Here is a 20,913-nt window from a genome sequence, read left to right as displayed (position 1 = left end):
GGAGTACTTGTGGCATCTTAGAGACTAACAAATTTATTTGTCTCTCTATTAACATAGGCCAATAATTAAAAAAAATAGGAACCAAAAGTCAAGTTACTAAATCTATATTTAAGCACCTAAAATAAGTGAGCTGACTTTCCCAAGTGCTGAGCACACAGTAACTCCCACTGAGGCACAAATGGTCAACTAAAAAAACCCAAGGTGTGGAATGAAATGAAGTCTACTAACTTTTTGGTATAAAGTTGTTTGGCTACTCTCCTCCATTAACCCTTCCACCTACCCCAGTAACCATCTCTCTTCCTGACTGTCCTTAACCTTCTCAATCTCTTTTGACTCAATCTTCTCACAATTAAAGCACGTTCTGATCTATCCCATCCTCAAAAGCCTTTCCTAGTCCCCAACAGTATCCTCTCCCAGATACTGCCTCCCTTCACTTCCAAACTCATCTACAACTGCTACCTCAAGTGCCTCTCCTCCAACTTCATCCCAGATCCCTTCTAGTACTGCCTCTTTCTCATCACATCATCCTTGAATCCCTTGCTAGCTTTGACTGTGTTTTTGTCTCCTGCTCCCACAACCACCTTCTCGTTTTCCATGCTGAGCCCTATGTAAGGAATGGGAATATCTGTGCAATAGGGCAAAATGGCTCCTGGTGCCTCAAGAGCCATGACCCCTCTGATAGCACAGGACAACAAGTGACAGAGAGCTAGCTTTCTTTTTTGTTATTGTTAAATAATGTGAGTTGTATGGTTACCTGAATTCAGCCCATATATGCATTAAGGAAACATGTCTGAAGCAAAAAGGTCAAATACATTTACATTCCATAGGGTTTGAGCAAATTATGGAAGCTTTGCTCAAAAATGTAATTATTATAGTATGTGCTGGTTAGGAAACAAACAAGATTTTTAAGGAGAAAAAATAAATAAAAGGAGTAACATGATAGACATTCCTAAAGTGCATGCCAGGCATCCACTTGACTTACCATTGTGTCAAAGGTACAAATAATACAATAATAAAAACGAGTTACAAGTCTTCAGATTTGTGCGCAAGAAAGTCATTTAGGCTAACTTTATTGAAGAAGGGTCTTTTAAAAAAAGATGTGTAAAGGCCATTGTTGAGAATGTCTTATCTTATTTCCAAGAGAATAGTTAATCATTAAATTCTTGTACTGGGTGATAGATAAGAAAATTATTTGCCATTTTATCTTCTATTTAAAATTATGATAAACGAAAGCAGTCTTTTTCCCATTAGTAAAAACAAATGACATTGAAAGTAAAGGCTGTGAATGTTGTCAGAAACTCTATTAAAGTTCTGGTGACTACCTCAGAAAAAGCAATGAAAAAACAACTTAAAATAAGCTTAACTAGCTAAAAAAGAATATCCTGTTCTTTAGTTTTAATATAATGTGAAAAAGGTTTGTATTTACAGTGCAGTTTGGAGGACTATGAAGGGGATCTTATATTGATTTCTTATCTGTTCCCCTTCTCCTCCTCTTTCCTTTTGTTTGTTAACGCTCACCTGTCAAATCATGTCTTTAAATTGTCTGGGAAAATCAGACTGCAAATTTTTAGGGGAAGAGACAGTCTTCCTCTGTGTTCTGATAGCACCTAGCATGAAGCCACTCCCCTCAATCCTGATTCAGGGAATAGATTTTCAAAACTACTCAGAAATGACAACTGGAGTACAATTTTTAAAAGAACCCCATTCCCATTTAACTAAATGAGGCAGATTTTCAAAAATAGCTCAACAGCCAGAAGCTCTCACTTATGTACCTAAATGGGAGCTATTGGGTGCTGAGGTCTTCCCTAGAGACTTTGGGTAAAAATCCTAGTTCCTCTGAAGTCAATGGGAGTTTTGTCATTGACTTCAATGGAGCCAGGATTGCCTTTCATGCAATACTGCAATGGAAATAAATAATCAATATTCTCTGCTTCCATTATTCCCAAACAAATAGAGAGTTACAATATATTTTCTTTTATACGGTCTAATAAAAGGACTAGGATTTAGAAATATTATTTACCATGGGAAGCAGAGAGACTTGCCTTCTTAGCTGAATGCTTCTATTATTTGACCTAACGATTACAATTTATTATTCAGAGGTTCAATCTTACAATGGATAATTATTACACTGTAAGAGAACAGGAAGGAACTGCAATGTATAAATTGACTGAAGTAATACATATTAATCCCATAAAACCTAGAAATTTTGGCTTTGCAAGTCTGATTTTGATGAAAATATTGAATAAGCCATTTTTTCTTGGATCCTCAAGAAAACAATCTGTACTAGTCCTTAATAAAATGCACTGAAGATTAATAGACTTTCAGAAGATTATTGTTAAAATATTGGGAAAAGCTAACAGCTCTGAAGTTAAGTCAATTTAATTGTAAATAAGACATTAAAATAATTCAAATGATATAGACAAAACTCAAATTTATCATTAAGTTATTTAATATATCATTGTAGTTAGGGCTTACAGATAACATTTGACTTGGGTCATATAAATTAGTCTACCAAAGTGGTCTGTAATCAGACTAAATATAAATGTTATCTTCATATTATCCTTGATGTTGAGAAATCATTATAGATCATATTGGGAGGTGGGGGAAATCCCCAAAGATGTATTCTCCCTACTGCTCTGGAGTGGAAGTAAACTATCACAGGGGCATCTAATATGCTGCCCAATGTGCAGGCATAACTAATTTAGTTTAGGACCTGTTGCAGATGGGATCTTAAGTTAACTTGAGAAATCATATTATATGCACAGAAGTGGAATCATTTAGGTACAGATTCTGACACAGTTACTCAAGCTGAATAGTACCTTAACCCACAAATGACCTAACTGAAGTCTAGTCTGAGTGAGGGCATCAAAATCAGGCCTTTCATGATTATGCTGATGCTTTATTATGCTCTTTCATCTGCTTCCCTTGGACAATTGATATAACAGGATCTTGTGGTAAAGGTGCCTGTATGATAAAAGTAGCTATTACCAGCTATTTTTCAGCTAACCTGTATCATTTTAATTTGCTAAAGTTACAGTTCAAGTGGAAATACTTTCAGGAAAAGCTCATCACAGTTACAGCTTTGTAGGCAGCTCTGGGCAACACCAAGAGGATGCTGGAGATAAATTTGTTTAAACATTTTTCTGCTATTCCTAGTCAAATCTGCTGCAGAGTTATTGGGTGTTTATCTCCTATTATTGGCACCTCTGAAATATACTCACTTTAAGTTTTGGCCTTGGGACAAACTGAAACTGACTAACATATAACAGAAGGGATATGAAGATACATTAAGTATGGAGCTGTAACAGTGTTCCTGTTGCACATAAGTGAAAGTACTTGGTCTCCCATCATTTGAAGCAGCACACTATTCCAAGATGGAAAACTCTTGCTGCTGGCAAGGCTAACTATTTGTAAAGGTGGATTTAAGGAAATGTACTAAATTAATGCTCATTTACTTGTATAATTATGTGCTGTCTACATAAACCTACAGACTTTTACCTTTCCAATATTAGCACTAAGTTAATGGAAAACAGGACACGGGAGGGTGTGTGGGCATGCCAATGCTGATGAATGTCAAGCTCAAGTTACCTGACTTGCTTGTTGTTTTAACATCTGTACAGTATACCATCTAATGCATCACCTCTCAGACTTTTAAATCTGTTATTTTAAATACATTCACAGCAATTTGGCTTAAAAGCGCCTTTGATTATTAAAATAAAAGGCAAGTAGGTAACCTGTATCTTTAGCTTCTTTGCCACCTGATATGTTAAACAGCCTTCATACCTTAAACTTACTTTAATAAAGCATGCAATTATTAAAGCATTGCAGAATGGCCCCAGAGCACACAAGCTCCATTAAATTTGCTTATATCTAATTATGACTGCCTGAGGCAGGTGAGAAATTGAGTCTGATAAGATCTTTCTTTTTACCTTAACCAAAAAAAATAAAATAAAGGCAGCAGTGATTTTCTATCTAATTACTATCTACAACTATTTACGGTATTTTCTCCTTAAATGAATACTCCACAAAGCATTCTTTGTGCAGTAACCAGTCAATTCTAACTTTTTAAAAGCGTCTGAGATACAAAAGACAAGTTTATCTTGCTTCAAGGATGATACAGGTCACCAACGATGTCACCCCAAAGTCACTTTCTGAATCACTCAAGGTCTTACCACTTTTTAAATGGATTTTGGTTTAAAAACTAAAAATTATTTTGGTTCTAAACAATTTGTAAGAAGTACTAAATTGTCATACAGTTCAAGAGAGCTGCTTATGAGCAAAGCAAATGAAACAAAGTTCAGTTGGTGACATACAATTACTTAGTTCTGAAAAAGCATATTAGTTAATCTTACTCTTCTATCTCACACTGAGATGTTAAGTGTTGTAAAAATATAAGCAACATCCCTTCTCTGTTTGCTGTGCATGAGCTGGAAACTTTCTTTCTTTTAAATAAAAGATCTTGAGCTTTTTTCTTTATTTAAAGATGGGTTGGTGGGAGGAAGTGAGGCAGTTAATTCCTATAGATTGTACCTGATCACCCCCACCAGAGGAGAAAATGGTATTAAAAATCATAGAATCATAGAATATCGGGGTTGGAAGGGACCTCAGGAGGTCATCTAGTCCAACCCCCTGCTCAAAGCAGGACCAATCCCCAATTTTTGCCCCAGATCCCTAAATGGCCCCTCAAGAATTGAACTCACAACCCTGGCTTTAGCAGGCCAATGCTCAAACCACTGAGCTCTCCCTCCCCCAAATTGGGAACATCTCATGTAAACTGAGAGTGAATGACAAAGTTTTGTGTTTCTAGTCATTTTAATAATGCTAACAGCACTGAAAGATCCACTGAGAACAATGAAATGAGACCATACTAGTAAGTGCTGTAAAACTAAAGAGTTGTGACAAGGGAACCCAGCTGGAGCTGAAATGACTTCAACAAGGAAAATGAATAAATAAAAATATATTTTTTTAGAGTGATAGTAGTTTCAAGCCAGGATATGAACAAACAACTAAAGGTACTCCACATAACTCTTAAACAATAGTACACCACAATATTACCCCTTTATTTTTAAAAAGGGTATTTAAGGCAGTAGAAAAAGGCATTAGATACAATGTGAAAGTGTCACATCTATGCTGAATGTAAGACCTGTCACATGCCAAGGTTATTCGACACAATTTATCAGATATATATTTTTATCCACCCATGTAGAACTGACTCTTTTCTATTATACTAGCCATTCTTTGGTCTAATGACCCACAAAACCTTAGTGACCCCAAAACAAAAAGGGGTTTTTGTCAGTTTTATTCTTAAACCCTAATCTGATACTTTTACATGAAAAACTGCTTAGAGTCCTGTAATTTGGAAATGATGTATTGTGCCATTAATAAGGTTCTCATCTGCTTCTGTATGGTTACAGAACACGTGCCACTCAATAAAGCTTTCTTTAATAGTCCACTTGGGTATATCTTTTGTCTTTGCAAACATTCAGGTCATCTTTTGTAATAGCTTGCTTCAATATAAAAGTCACGCTTCAAACCATTGCCAATGAAAGTCAAAAGATATGTTGATTTTGAGCTCCGATTTACTCAAACAACTGAACTATAACTCTCATTCTTTAAAAAAAGATCAGTGACATCACCTAGTGTGTGCTATCAGCTTCACAAATTTAAAGATTGCTGTTATACAAGTTCTTTGAGTCCCAACATAATTACATCATGTTGGATGTTAACTTGTTAATTCTTCGTTAAATCTTTTTTGTGATATTTTATAATTCTGAACCCATCTCTAGCGATCAATTTGTATTCCTTTTGAATGACCGTACTGCGGACCATTGCATTATATATGTAGGTATACTGGGGGGGAAAACAACTGAAGGAATTTAATGACTAAGCTACAAAAATATATTGTGTATATTATGTATTATTCATAGGTTCCATTAATTGTTCAGACATACTGTCATATTCTGGCAATACTCATTTTAAAATCTATCCTTCTTCACCTCTTCATATTACTGTTTTTCACCTTAAATTACAAAACAGAGTTTTTGTTTTCTTTTTCCTTGCTGTGCTTTTGCAGTTGCTCATTAATACATTAAGTTTACCAAAGTGTTAACATACAGCACTGTTTATAATCTGGATACCTACCAAAAGCTGCTACTTTTATGATGAGGGCTTGAATGTTAGATGATATCATTTCTTTGAGCAAAGCTTCCTGGTTTTGATGCCAAAGGTAAGCTAAAGGCTGCAGATTAAGCCTCTTACACCTATTTAAAAGAAAAATAAAGACAAATCATTGGGTAAATTCCAATATTATGCTCTTTTACACAATTGTTCAACAATAATTGTAACATTTCTTGGGTGTCCTACTATTAAACATGTATGTTTTCTAAACCTTCAATATTTTACTATAATGAATGTATTAAAAACATGTTATCTTTTATAAAGTACAGTGTATATGTGCACTGTATGAAAAAAGAAAACTAAACATTCTGATTTTAATTGTACCTGTACAAATCACTGATGTTAATCATGTTACACTGGAAAAATAAGTATAACCAAGGAGAAAATTAAGCCCCAAAATTTCATATACATAACTCCATATAAATGCAGAAGATGGTATATTTCTGTCCACAATATTAAGGTCAACGTTGCTTAAAGTGGAATGCACAGAGCAGATAGCCACTGCATACTCTGGGGATCAACTGGATTGCCACATATGGAATGAGTATAGAATCTGTAAGAGAGATACCAACCCAAGAAGACTAGTTTCACCTGCTGTACTTACACTTCTAAATGTTGGTTTGACTATGCTCTTTAAATTGCATTAATATTTATCACATTAGACGATCACTAATTCACACTACTGACAGTGAGAGACCCACTGCAAATTAGCAAATTTTGTGAATTAGTGAGAAAGTAGATAAAAACAAAAATAAAGCAAGGGGACTTTGTCCATTAAGGCCCAAACCCTGCAAACACAAACAAGTGGATAGCCTTACTCAAATGAGCAGTCCTATTAAAACAATGCTCAAATTACATGCAAAATAGACTTATTTTGTCAATTATCATTGTTTCAATTATTTAACACGTGATAGTGTATTAGAAGAATTAACATTATTTTTAAATGTGCCTAGAATTGGGGACCTGAAGAAAAGCTCTTTGTAACTCAAAACTTTGTCTGTTTCAACAACAGAATTTGGTTTACACTCATGTTAAGGTTTATACTCTTCTCCTTCCAAAGCACCAAGAGTTTTATTTGCAAATAGACTTTTTAAAAGCCCAACAAAGCACAAAAAGTCTTGAGCATGTTGCTAAGGTGTGCATATTTGCAAGTGTATCTTATATAATCAATTTTTGTTGAAATCTCAGAAGAAGGAGTACGGTACACCCACATTAAACGAATCTTCCCAATACAAATGAGAAATGCAAGTTGCTGCTTAATGATTTTTTTAAATTATTAAACAAACTCCTTCTGTGACAGACTGGGATCTTTGGTAAGTTTTGGCTTGTCTTCAAAAGGAAGTAATGGCAGTACAGCCAATATCAGGTGTCTCATCTCTTTTATTAATTGAAAAAGATATGGTGCTTTTCCTATTAACGCCTGATCATCTTTCAGGAGATGCTAGATTTAGCTGGTTTTCGGGAAAGTATGATGATTCAGTGGATGAGCTTTGTATAGTCTACAATATTTCTTTGTTTTCAGATTCTTGTGGGTCAAAATTATATTTATTATGACTCTGGTCATTTTTATTTCCTGTCCTTAATGGAAATTTCAGTTGAAAAATGTCAACTGGTAACCACCAGATTATTTTGGTCAATTCTACATTTTGGAATTGAGCAGTGACTCTATTGTTCCCTTGGACTACTGGATCCTCCAGCTGAAACTGAGAAAGGTCAGTGGAAGTAAATGGACCAATACCTCTCCCATTATATCAATGCCAAAACTCTCAATAATTTCAATGGATCCAGGATTAGACAAAAAGAAGCCTGTAGAATCCATCAAATCCATCTACTATAATTTCACTACTAGTATACATGCAAGATATACATACAGAGAAAAAAGCACAGTGCTTTCGGTTAGTATGTTTTACAAATCAGGTATCTTAGAATATGGAATAAAAACACCTGTTTCTGTTTTATACTACAGACTTTTTGTTGGTTTTGTGCACATCACTGACAAAAAAATCTTTTTCAAATTTATAAGTAACTTCTCAAGAATATTTTCTTACACGTCTTCCACTCGAACTCGTTGATAGTCAGAAAAAATGGCTCCTACAGAGACACCTTCCACTTCTTCCTTGTCCTTAGGGGAAAAAAAAGAAAGGCATAGTAGTGTTACAAATACGTTAATGCACATACTCATCGGCAGACTGGAGATTCAGAATTACATAGTACTTCACTTTGAAAACCAACCAGAAAGGGTGGATCCTTTTCTCAGTACCTAGTATTTAAAAAAAAACAAACAAAAAAATTGAGTAGTCTGCAAGGTAGATCTGCTCCATGGATACTACACCAACCTCAGAGGGAGCAGTACTCTGCTACCTTAGTACCACTACTCTACAAAGGAAATATCCAGTGTATCTGCAAAGCAACAGGCCCTACCCTGCAACCCTGTTCCTGAAACTCCTAGCACCATTCAGTGTAACTGCTCAGGTTCCATTATGCCTGGTACCCTCCATTCCAACAGCAGAAAGGCAGGATTTGCCATTTTGCCCCTCAGAGCACAAATGAAGGCTTATTATGTTCCTCCCTCCTACAATCTATGTTGGAATGTTTTTCACCACCGAGGAAGTCTCTGAGGATTCCTAATGATTTTTCTCTACTTTAAATTCTTTGCTCTTCTCCCACACAAGGTCCTATGCCACAACAATGAATCTCAGCAACCTGGGAAAAACTATACAGCCAGTTATTACTTTACTTAAAACAGGTCTCTGTCACCCTAAGGAAGATCATTCCATTGACAAACAAATCTTATCAAGATACAGTGGTCACCATTAAACAGTATTTTCCAATGTTTATGACAGAGTGGAGTGTGCAATGATGATGTTTTTTCCATACACAGAACAGTAGGTATCTGTGGTAACTGTGAGCAACTGTTGACTTTGATAGCTTCTGTTATCAAACAGATTTTCTGGGTTGTTTTCCCATATGATCATTGTTTCTGTTTTTAATTACTTAAGCTGATATTCTTTTCTTTGCAAATATAGTAGAAAATATTACATTTTAAAATGAATGTACTTTTAAAATGATTCATGGGAAGCATCTGTTTTTTGTTTTTTTTTATCTTGAGTTCAAATCAGAACCAATTTACTGGAACAGAAGTAGCATTCTTCTTCCTAAATTTGCACCCAGTAAAACTGACTTGAACTGAATTAGTTTTCCTGCCATGGCTGATCATGGCTTTAAGGTGTAACTTCTCCTCTGAGGTTGTTGTGCCTTGTACCAATGCTGTGAAGTCTGCAGCAAGGCTTTCTCACAAAAAACTTTCATCTATATACATATCCATATATGTATCTCAGAATGAAATTGGTCTTTTTTTTTGTCATGACATTCAATTGCAAACTCAGTCAGTTCCTTATCAGTAATTACCCCCCAAGTCACCTGCTTCATAACTATTTTTAGATAACAATTCCGTTTTATTCCTGTGCTGCATTATCCTTTCCTTCGTGTATTATTTTATACTTCTTTACATTAATTCTCATCTCATACCAGTCCAACCAAATTCCCAAGTTGTTCATATCCAACTGTATTTTTGATTGAAAATCCTCTCTATTTGTCATAACTCCTAGCTGTATCATCTGCAAATTTGATCACTGTTGAATTTACATTCTCCTTCAGGTCATTAATGAATGTTGAATAATACTGATCTCAATACCAAGCTCTATATGGGATTCCTCTTGATGCCTCTGCACATTCTGAAGTAATACTATTGATAATAAGTTATGATATCTTATCTGTCAGCAGTTCATTATCCATTGATATTATTATCAAGACAATACTCCTCCTGCTTCTCTTTGAGATTCCTGTACAATACTAAGTCAAAGGACGTTTAAAAATACAGATAAATTACATCCACTGCACTTCCCTTGACCACCCAGTCCATTACTATATTTAAAAAGAAAAAGAAAAAGAAAAAGAGTAATCAAGCTAAGATCAAGCCAAGCAGAATTGTCTCTGAATAGAATTCTTTACAAAATTTTCCATGGAGCCTTCTTGGGTCTATTTAAGTGTATACTATACATTTGAAAGCTTTTCTCAGATATTTCTTTGTTCTGTTTGTCTTTGACATGTGAGATACATGTACTGCTATTAGTAATACTAGTACCACTTATATATTGGGTTGCCAGGAGTCCAGTGTTGGACCGGAATACCCAGTCGAAAAGGGACCCTGGTGGCTCCAGTCGGCACTGCCAACCGGGCTGTAAAAAGTAAAGTCGGCGCTGCAGTGGGGGCCGCAGCTAAGGCAGGCTCCCTGCCTGCCCTAGCGCCACGTGGCTCCTGGAAGCAGCCGCCAGGTCCCTGCAGCCCCTAGGTGCATAGGTAGCCAGGGAGGCTCCGCGTGCTGCCCCCGCCCCGAGAGCCAGCTCTGCAGCTCACATTGGTGGGAACCGTGACCATTGGCTGGGAGCCGCGGTAAGCACTGCCAGGACGCCCCACGCCCTCCTGCACCCCAACCCCCTGCCTCACCCCCAGAGTCCCTCCCACACCCAAACTCCCTCCTGGAGCCCGCACCCCCCCAACACCCTGCCCCAGTCCCCTCCTGCACCCCAAACCCTTCATCCCCAGAGCCCACCCCCCAAGCTGAAGCCTGTACTCCAGTCCCCTTCCCCAGCCAGGAGCCCTCTCCTAATTTCTGGCCACACCTGGAGCCCGCACCACCTGTCCAGATCCCATACCCCCACTACCCGAACCCCTTGCCCCATCCCAGTAACCTCTCCTGCATCCCAATCCCCTCATCTCTGGCCCCACCCTGGAGCCCGCACCCAGAGCCAGGGCCCTCAGCCCCCTTCCACACTCCAACCCCCTGTCCCAGCCCAGTGTAAGTGAGTGAGGATGGGGGAGAGCAAGCGATGGAGGGATGGAGCGAGTGGGGTGGGATCTCGGGAAGGGGTGGAGTGTTCGGTTTTGTGCGATTAGAAAGTTGGCAATCCAATTTATACAGCACAGTCAGGTTCAAAGCACTTTATAAAACAATATAATTATCCCCATACCAAATTTGTTAGGTACAGCAGCTAAGTATTATTCTGTATATTTGCACTTTATGTAAATAGTATATGCTTCGCATTAGCATTACTTAGTTATAAAATAGGCTACACCATGGAATAATGTATTGCAGTTTAAGTATATTAATGCACTTCTCAAAAGATTTAAGTTCACTTAGCCTTCATGCTTGTGCCTTATACACATCCACGGAGTATTAATAGATCAGTGACCTATTGAACAAAATGTGAATGATGCCACTATAATTCATGTAGCTCATTACCACGTTTACAACCAGATTTTCTGTTTATCCATGTGCCATTATAAAAATCATTGTATGTTGTGAAGTGAGTTTTCCACTTTCATTAATATTCTTAAAGTTTTCAGTGACCATTTCTAAGAGTACCATGTTTTTAACTGAAAACACCTGAGTGAATTGTTCCATCTGAAACTCCAAAAATAAAAATATTTACAATAAACTAAGGCTTTGCAATCACATTTTAGGCATTAGGTCTAGAAAGCAAAGAAAATATCAGTGTTGTGTATCCAAAGTATGACTTCTAACTGTTAATTATTAGCACTATGAATGAATGAATGAATGACACACTATCATCCTCATTCTAATTACTGTGTATTTCTACTTCTGACCCAGCCACTGAGATGTATTTAGACATGACTTACTCTCTACAATATGGCAAAACTGCACAACAACATGCTATTGACTTTATATTCTGGCTGAATTTATTCTTGGCTCGTCACCGTTTTGTTTCACCTTTTTCAGTTTTTCTGGAATTACAGTATATAGTGCCAATGAAGGCATAAAATATAAGCAAGTACACTGTATAAACAAATATTCATCCTAAATTCCTATTTCATGATTCTCACTAGTCTATTATTTCCAAAGTATAGTAGATACAGTGGACTTGATCAAGATATCCAGCTACATTGGTGGCATCTCTGCTTATATGAAATATTATCCAACAGCAGCAATGCTTTTCCCCAGTAACAGTCATGTATTACTCTGGCTGCTGAAATTGCAGTATGTGACATCATATGCTAATAAAAAAAAATAATGTAGTGCACTACAAGACGTGGCATAAAATGGATACTAAATACAGGATTCCATCAAAAAGTACAGTGAATAAGGACAATTTAAGAAGAGTTTATCAAGAAGTTAATTAGTTAGTAACTATCTACTCACAGCCTAGCTTCCTTCCTTCATATTTTAGGTACCTGAATTTCCAGAACTTGAGATTTTCAGGTATAGAACCTTTACAGTTCTCCTGTATCACCTCACATCAGGAGATTTATTCTCAACTGTCTTCCAAAACACTTAATACCATCTCAAGAATGAACATTTTATTTCCATGTTTGCCATTCTCCAACATATTGTTCTGTATGGAACTACACAGTAGCATATATTTCCCTTAATCCAATACAGCAGACTACTAGTAATGAAAACATTTAAGCAGTTACTAGTGCTTTATAGAATAATAAATTAATCAGGTTGCTAATGTATACATTTGGGATTATTGATGATAAAAGTTTCAAGGTAACCACATTTCTATACCATTACCATTATTAGAAGTAGTACAGTATTACCGTAACATCTAGGAGTACTAGTCATGGATCAGGACCCCCTTGTGCTAGGCACTGTATAAACACAGAACCAAAAGATAGACCCTACTCCAAAGATCTTACAATATAAGTGTACGACAAGAGATGAAGACAGATAGACTGGGAAGCATAAAGAAACAATAAAACAACCAGTGGCAACTCTGAAAAGTGCCAGATCCACAGGATTAAGAAAGAGAAAACTAGAGGAAACTTAACAGGAGCCAAAACTATTTATCTGCTTTAAAAAAAAAAAAAAAGGCAGACACCAATAAACAGACAGCTGAAAAAATGGCTGCTTTAGGGCTGGAGCTGTTTGTCTTTGCCAGACTAAAAGGGCCAGTCCCATAAAAGCATGAGAAAGGCGAAAAAGTTACCATACAATGATAACCCTACACTACGAAGCCCCTCTAGGAAGCAGGCAATCACCAAGAAAATATCTGTGAAAATAGCTGTTGTACATGAACTCTACACCATGCATCCGAATTGAGAAACTCTGAAAGGTAGGCTGACAGACTATTATGTCAGACACTGCCACTAGTTAACATGTATATATATGTTAGACACACAGGAATTGTATAATATAATGTTAGCATATAAAGATACATACTCATAGCCACTTTAACAGTGTGAGGAATTATAAGGCTGTCAGAAAAGGTGCTGGAAATAAACCAGGAATATACGACCTGCTTGGTCAGACATGGGACTGAGTCTGAAAACACAAATATTATCAATAGAAGAGATCAAGAAAAGTTTACTCAACTTTAAAGTTCAGATATTATTAGAAAAATTACTACAATTGCTTTTCCCTCAACAAATCAAAACCCTATGTGTGTTCAAAGTTGTATCTGCTCACTACAGTGATCCCTGAAAAACAACTTAGCTAAGAGAAAGTGAACTGATCTCATGTAACATCAACAGAATTGTTAACTATGTTAAAGGCAGTGGTATTGCATAAAATGTGAATGAGGGCAAATTTGGGGCCATAAGATCTTTTACTAGTGATGATGCATGAACCAGAAAAAGCACAGATTTACTTTCAGATCTCAGATTTGCAGTTATAAAAATCCTAAGATCTTTTTACTTGTAAGCAGAGAAAATTAAAAATATTAATTTAAGACCCACAGTGCCATATTTACCTGGTCAATTGTCAGAGAACATCACTTTAAGAGTCTCTAAGAAGCAGCGTGGATTTGATTTAAATCAAATTGATTTAATCATGGATTTCTACATAAAAGTGCATTCATGTTGGTTGTTATAACCTTAATACATATTCTTTAAAATTCAGATAGATGTAGGTTTCATTTTTAGAAGGTACACACTATTCATTTTTAAAGTGATTTATTTTGAACACTTTTCAGATTAGTTTTACAGCTATATCAGAAAACGAATGATTGTTTGGTTATTTCATTTGCCAAAGATAACTGAAGCAGATATTTATGAAGTCATTGGGAGGTGAACTATCTCCAATTCAACAGGTTAATCATTAATATTGGGAGGATTTTCTTGCCATGCTGTATTAGGAGGAGAACATCACCAGACAGATATTTAAATTGTTTTATTTAACTAAAACAACAATGTTATGTATTCTGGATTTTTTTCTTCAACAGCAAACATAATATTTTAACAAAACAAGCATATGAATTTTTGAATTTAGTTAAACATTCAAGTTTTTTTTTAAATCACGTTTGTTTTTGTTAAAATTGGTTTGAACTAAAATAGTTACATGAAATATTTAAAAAAAAAACAACAGTGAGGGTGTCAGCCCTCCAAATATCACTCTTAGAATCTTACTGGTTCATCCCTTCCTCTGGGAACATTAACAAGTGGGGGAAAGAAAGAATGTCTTCTTCCACCTGCAGCTAGGCAGGAGACTATGCCCATTCTTCTCATAAAAGGCCTTGCCATGTGATCCTCTTCACAGACTTCAGATTAAGCAACTGCAACCCACTCTTCTGGTAGCTGAAAGTGAAGGCCACATAAGCACTCCTGTTTGTACAGCATTCAGCAGGCCTTCTCCAAAGCCAAGCAGGTTTGTGTGTATATCAAACTACTGATAATACACATAATAGTGGCTACTCATTCAATTCCAGACCCAATTCAAAGTCCTTTAATTGATCACAACCCCCTTTTGACTGCTGGGGGCAGAGGTCCCTAAGATATGGAACTTATTGATAGAGAAGAGAATGAATGTGGCCATTATCAGATCAGAATGCAATGGACATGCTAAAAATAAGTGACTTACATATATTGTATTCCCAATCGATCAGTGTGAAGTAGGCAGGAAATTAAACTGCATTATGAATCAAATTTTCTGCTGGCCTAACTCCACTGTAGTCAATAAAATTTGGCTCTATTTTTCTGGTTGAATTTTACAACTGTCCATGCATGTGTAATTTGAGTCACTCAGATTTTCTTCAGTTTCACAGCATCCCCAAAATGTTCCTTCACAGGAGCTGCATGTGCATCTTGTAGAGCAAATCTAGCTGTGAAGCTGCCAATGTGAGAGGAGATTAACACCTTCAACAAATATGCTGATAACTAATGACAGTTGGTGGGTAATCTGACTTTATCTACAGTCCCATCTGCATGATTTACTCATAAAGGACCAAGGTCCTGATCCTACCTGGTGTGGAGCATCCACTGAAGTCAAAAGGAACAGCAGATGCCCAGCATTACTCAGAATCAAGTCCTACAATCATTTCTCCTGTTATGAATGATTCTTACATCACTGTGAGAGTTTATTACATTACTTTGCTATTTTTGTTTTATGTATTGTGCAAATGCAGAATCTACTTTTGTCATTTGTTGTTGACTAGTCAATTAGAATTTAGATTAAGTTCCATCTTGCATCCTTCCCCATGATAAAATATACTGAAGAGCAATAATTTTATCCAGCAGGCAATTTTACAGCACCAATCATTTTTCCTCAACAAACTGTAATTAAATATGGATATTATTAATGGTATAATTTTTCTTACTAATATGAAACACAGAAGATGTACAGAAAATGTAATAAATATTAACAATTCCATGTCTTTTGTGGGCCTACTTTTTCTTATCTTATAGTAGAGAACAGATGAAGTATGAGGGATATCTAAAACAACAACAAAAAAAACCCAAAGTTCAAAAGAAAATTAAAATTGGTTCTAGTTATAATTGAAATACTGACTACTGCTTGGATCTGCAATGCTATTATTCCATATTCCCCTAGCAGCACTGAAACTGAAGCTAAATCAAAACTTAAAGACATGATAGGAATCAGAAAAAGAACTACACTTCTTCTTTGCGTATGTGCAGCATGCCTCAGGTGGCATGTGACATGCATTGATCACCGAATTTGGTCCGCTGATTGGATCATTAGCTTCCCCAGCTTGGGCAAGGTACTGACGGGGAGTGCGACGTGAATGCTAATCCATGCCCCCAGAACCACACTCAGGAGTCTGATCTCCCATTCAAATACACAATAACATCACTATTCAAGACAAAGTCTATCTATCTAACTTGTTGGTTTGCAAATTATTCTGTCTAATTGATTGGCCCTTAGAACACTGGCTGGTAGTATGTCAATAACTGGCTGGTCACAGGGTTGACTTCTCTCCTTGTTTCCAGCTGCCTCTATAGACCTCTGGGCTCTTCGCTGTAAAGAAGAGCCTGTAAAAGCAGTTGAGCATGAGAAGGAGCTAGCCTAGCTACTTGTACTAAGGGCTGCTTCTACAGAGGAGGAGTTGTAGTCACCCAGACACCTGATTTATCAGTGGGAAAGGAATGTCCATGGGAAAAAGAAATGATGCAACCAGTAACTATATCTAGGGTAACAGAGAGACAAGAGGGAAAGGTGACTGAGCAGCATGTCAAGGGGAGCCAAATAACAGGTAAGTGCAAAGGAAGTAGGATGACCAGATAGCAAGTATGAAAAACCGGGACAGGGTGTGGGGGGTAATAGGTGCCTATGTAAGAAAAAGCCCCAAATATCAGGACTGTCCCTATAAAATCAGGACATATTGTCACCCTAAGAGGAAGACAAGGACCTAGCAACAGGAAGGCAGTAGAAATGAAGAAAAGAAGAACATGCTACACTGAATAGCAAAAATATAAAATATGAGTATTTTCTTTCAAAAAAAACAAACACATATCACGTTAAAGACAGCTAAAAATTCAAATCCTTTCCTAACATTACTTTTCTATGGAAGCAATTACTGTAACTGCCACAGAGATGTTCTGCATCCCTGCAAATATGAATGGCAGGAAAAATGATCTACCCCGTGTTCCACACTATGAAATACTTTGAGAATACCTGGATGTACATACTTTGCAGGCAACCAACACTGTAGTTTCTAGGCACTGAACAAAACCAGAAGTCAATTCATTCAATATGGTTCATTTTTGGTGTGTAATGGAGCACATCCGAGAGGAGGATTGGGCCCTAAATGTAATCACCTAAAAAAGACCACGTTATGATGATATAAAACAACCGAGTTTCAACTTCAAATAGAAGTAGTAGAGATAATCCCATTCCTTTTGTTTGTTTTTCAAACATAATTTTGATTGAATGAATTTCTAATGTGTATTAAAGCAGATCTGATCACAGGCTGGAAGGGCATGAATGAAGAAACACACAGATGTTTCAATTACTTAGCAGAACAGTAAAATTTTCCTCATTAAGTGATTAGTTGAAGATGTCCAATAATATAGCTTTACATTCTGAAAATTAAAGCAAGGTCTAACCAGACCTTTACTTTTAAGGATTCCAGTAGTGCACTAATTAATTGACTCTTAAGGAGTATTCTATGCATTAGTGGGTTTGCAAGTTAGATGCAACATCCACTATTTTACATGTTTTGAAGAATACAAATGTACATGAACACTAGAATGCATAGCTTTATCAGTGCCAACTGAAGGCTTGATCCTGCAACATCCTGAGCTCTCTGCCTCGTTTAATCAAAGCAGTGAGGCACTTGCTAATTTTAAGCATTGAAGTAGTCCTTTTGACTTCAGTTAAATTTTGACAGAGCAAGACCAGAGTGCTGAACATCTTGCAAGATTGTGCCCTATGTTAAAAAACTATTCTGTCACACTATAAACAACACCAGCTTTAATTTACACACCACATGCCCATCACCAGTCTTCTGGATACTTCAAATCCAACTCAGATCAGATATAATTACTTTTACCACATTAGAAGGCATTTCAGTATTTTTTGTTGGAGTTGAATTCCTCTGCAGTACCATTGTTAATTGATATTATGCAGTAAATAATGCTAAATTTTCTTACACTCCCTAGGAAATTATGATGATCACTATCCCTGCCTGATCTAATGAAGAGACAGCTTATAAATGATCATCATGTCTGTAACAAACATAACCAACTACTGGTAACGCAACCAGAAATTGAAACACTGTCCTCAGTTGTAGTATTATACTGCATCCATTGCTAGCAGGCTGAGTTACAAAATTAGTCCTACATATAAATTATAGGTCTCACAATCAGGTGTTTCAAAAGAACAGGTGAAAAGTAAATTATTTGACATTCACAGATTTATAGATTCCAAGGTCAGAAGGGACCATTTTGATCATCTACTGTGACCGCTGGTACAACATAGGACATAAAACTTCCCCAAAATAATTCCTAGAGTATACTTCTTAGAAAAACATCTTATCTTGATTTAAAAATGATCAGTGATGGAGTATCCACCGTGACCCTTGGTAAGCTGTTGGATGACATGATGCCGCACAGATGAAAAATTTATGTTTTGTGTGTGTGTATGTGTGTGTGTGTGTGCGCGTGTGCGTGTGCTTATATGTGTGTGTATATATATATAAACAAGGGGGTTGATTGTTTTTTCGAAAGAAGTCTTTACCACAGTGAAATAAAAAAGCTTGTTAACTTCCTTCTTTTCAGGAAAAAAAAAGTTTCTTCTGCTGAATCAAAGAATTGTTTTTCACCTAAGAGGTTTTTCCAGTAAAGAGACTTCATAAAAATAACTTTTTGATATGTCACCAATTGCAAAGACAAAGTTGAACTTTTGGGAATACAATTTAGTCATGCAAGTAGTTTCTGTGGTCATTAGCAACACTGGATTTCCTTTCTTAAATCTTTGAATTTTACCCTTTGGCAAATACCAATCAGGCCCAAACTGGTAGAAGCGAATTCTTAGAACATTATGTTATATGGAAAGTAAATAGATGATTAAAGCTTTAAACTACTGAGGTTTAAGGAGCTAGACTCAAAAATTTTACTTTTATTTATTTGAAAGAGGTTTCTCAAGGGATTTTTTGTTGTTGGTTTTAATGTTTTACTGAGTATCAGCAATATAAAGCATTTTAGAAACTCACAAAGGCTGACACCCAGAACTGTCTGATTAAGTAGAGAGCTTGACACAATCAGCACCAAAAGAAAAGGAGGACTTCATAGAATACCACGGTTGGAAGGGATCTCAGGAGGTCATCTAGTCCAACTCCCTGCTCAAAGCAGGACGAATCCCCAATTTTTGCCAGAGATCCCAAATGGCTCCCTCAAGGATTGAACTCACAACCCTGGGTTTAGCAGGCGAATACTCAAACCACTGAGCTATCCCTCCACCCACTTGTGGCACCTTAGAGACTAACAAATTTATTTGAGCACTAGGTTTCATGAGCTACAGCTCACTTCATCAGATGCATTCAATCTCAGCACTGTGACTGATAAAATCATTATGATAATCCTTTATGTGCTGTTTTACAGTACCAAAAGAAAAACACTGTGCGTAGATACATTACCTTGTGCAGTGACTAAATTACAATGAAATTCTATACAGAGACAACATGGGTGTGTTAATATCTTTTATTGGACCAACTTCTGTTGGTCAGAGACAAACTTTTGAACCTATATCATTTGTGAATTTCTATAGTTACTCAAAATCTGAATATTTTTCAGTTTGAGGATTGTATCTGTTTTACAACACAATAAAGTTACACACACTGCAACCAATACGGTATGAAATACAACAGCCCTTTATTATACTTTTTCAAGAATGTTTTTTTTTCTTGCTAATAAGGTAAAGTGACATTTTCAGGGCTTTTACAGAAAAATTCAAAGGATTATGTAACTAACTAGTATAATCTTTATCTACAGAAATAAATAGTGTTCAAAAGTGTTCAGCTATAACAGCTGCCTTGACAGCAGCATCCAAAAGTGTTTCCAATATGCATTTTCTCATCTCCCATGGAAAATTCCCATTTAATTTGCCATAAGAACATTTACAATATTTTATATCCATATCCTCAACATGGGATGCACGTTCGCATATTTCGGAAAACAGAGACTCATAATATTTAAGACCGTGTAAGCACTGTGGTATTAACATTACACTAATATTTTTCCTTAACTTTTCAGTTCTATGTCTCCAGGGGAATAGCTGCACTCTCAACGACATTTAATTTAAAAAAAAAACTACATCACCTTTCATGGTATATATGAATACGGGGCATTAACAATGTTGTCTCAAAAACAAACTTATTTCCTTACCTATAATATCATCCATCACATGGGTCTCCACACTCTTTCATATTACTACCTCTTTCCCTTTCCTTACCAAAACAAATAATACATAGTTCACGTATGATGAACTGACGGATCAGTATTTGCTGCAGTGGTATGTGTGACACTAAATTCTTTCCTTACTGATAACCTTTATACGTTTGTTTCCATATAATGTATAAATGCAGATGATATTTTTATGTATGCGAACATATAATACATTTTTGAATATAACTGCACCATTCCAGCACAGTTACAATCAGCAGAGATGCTCAAAGTGAAGACACACTCAATTTAAAAGAGAAGTGGCTAGTAAAAGAATAGTCTCTGTAATAAGCCTTCAACTTTAGTCTCCACTCTCATACATTCACCCTATACCCCGGGATTAAAATGGTTTAGGTGTGTGAACCTTTAGGGTACATTTCAAGACCCATTTATTCAGAGTTTTGAGAAATCTAATCCTGTGCTCCCAACCACTGTATAGTACTTTTTTCTCTCTCTGAATAATAACCCTTTTGTGAAAAGGAAAAGTATGTTACATCATGTATTGTTATGAAACTCCTTTAATACCTAAGCACAACAGTT

The 20,913-nt window shown here is 36.4% G+C and overlaps 1 protein-coding gene across 6 annotated transcripts in view; it reads right to left on the bottom strand.

The window, feature by feature from the left end:
• DPH6 (diphthamine biosynthesis 6) overlaps positions 1-20,913 on the bottom strand; it is a 376,150-nt gene that overhangs the window by 252,037 nt on the left and 103,200 nt on the right. For all 6 annotated transcript variants that reach the window (XM_073348883.1, XM_073348884.1, XM_073348880.1 and 3 more), the window contains exons 4-5: positions 8,226-8,299; positions 6,142-6,260 (exon numbers count right to left, since the gene is read on the bottom strand). In XM_073348883.1, coding sequence (XP_073204984.1) covers positions 6,142-6,260; positions 8,226-8,299 — 193 coding nt within the window. The remainder of the gene's footprint in view (positions 1-6,141; positions 6,261-8,225; positions 8,300-20,913) is intronic.

Source organism: Lepidochelys kempii, chromosome 6 (genome assembly GCF_965140265.1).
Source record: "Lepidochelys kempii isolate rLepKem1 chromosome 6, rLepKem1.hap2, whole genome shotgun sequence".
Classification (NCBI taxonomy): Eukaryota; Metazoa; Chordata; order Testudines; family Cheloniidae; genus Lepidochelys; species Lepidochelys kempii.
This window is presented reverse-complemented; position numbering and strand designations above follow the sequence as displayed.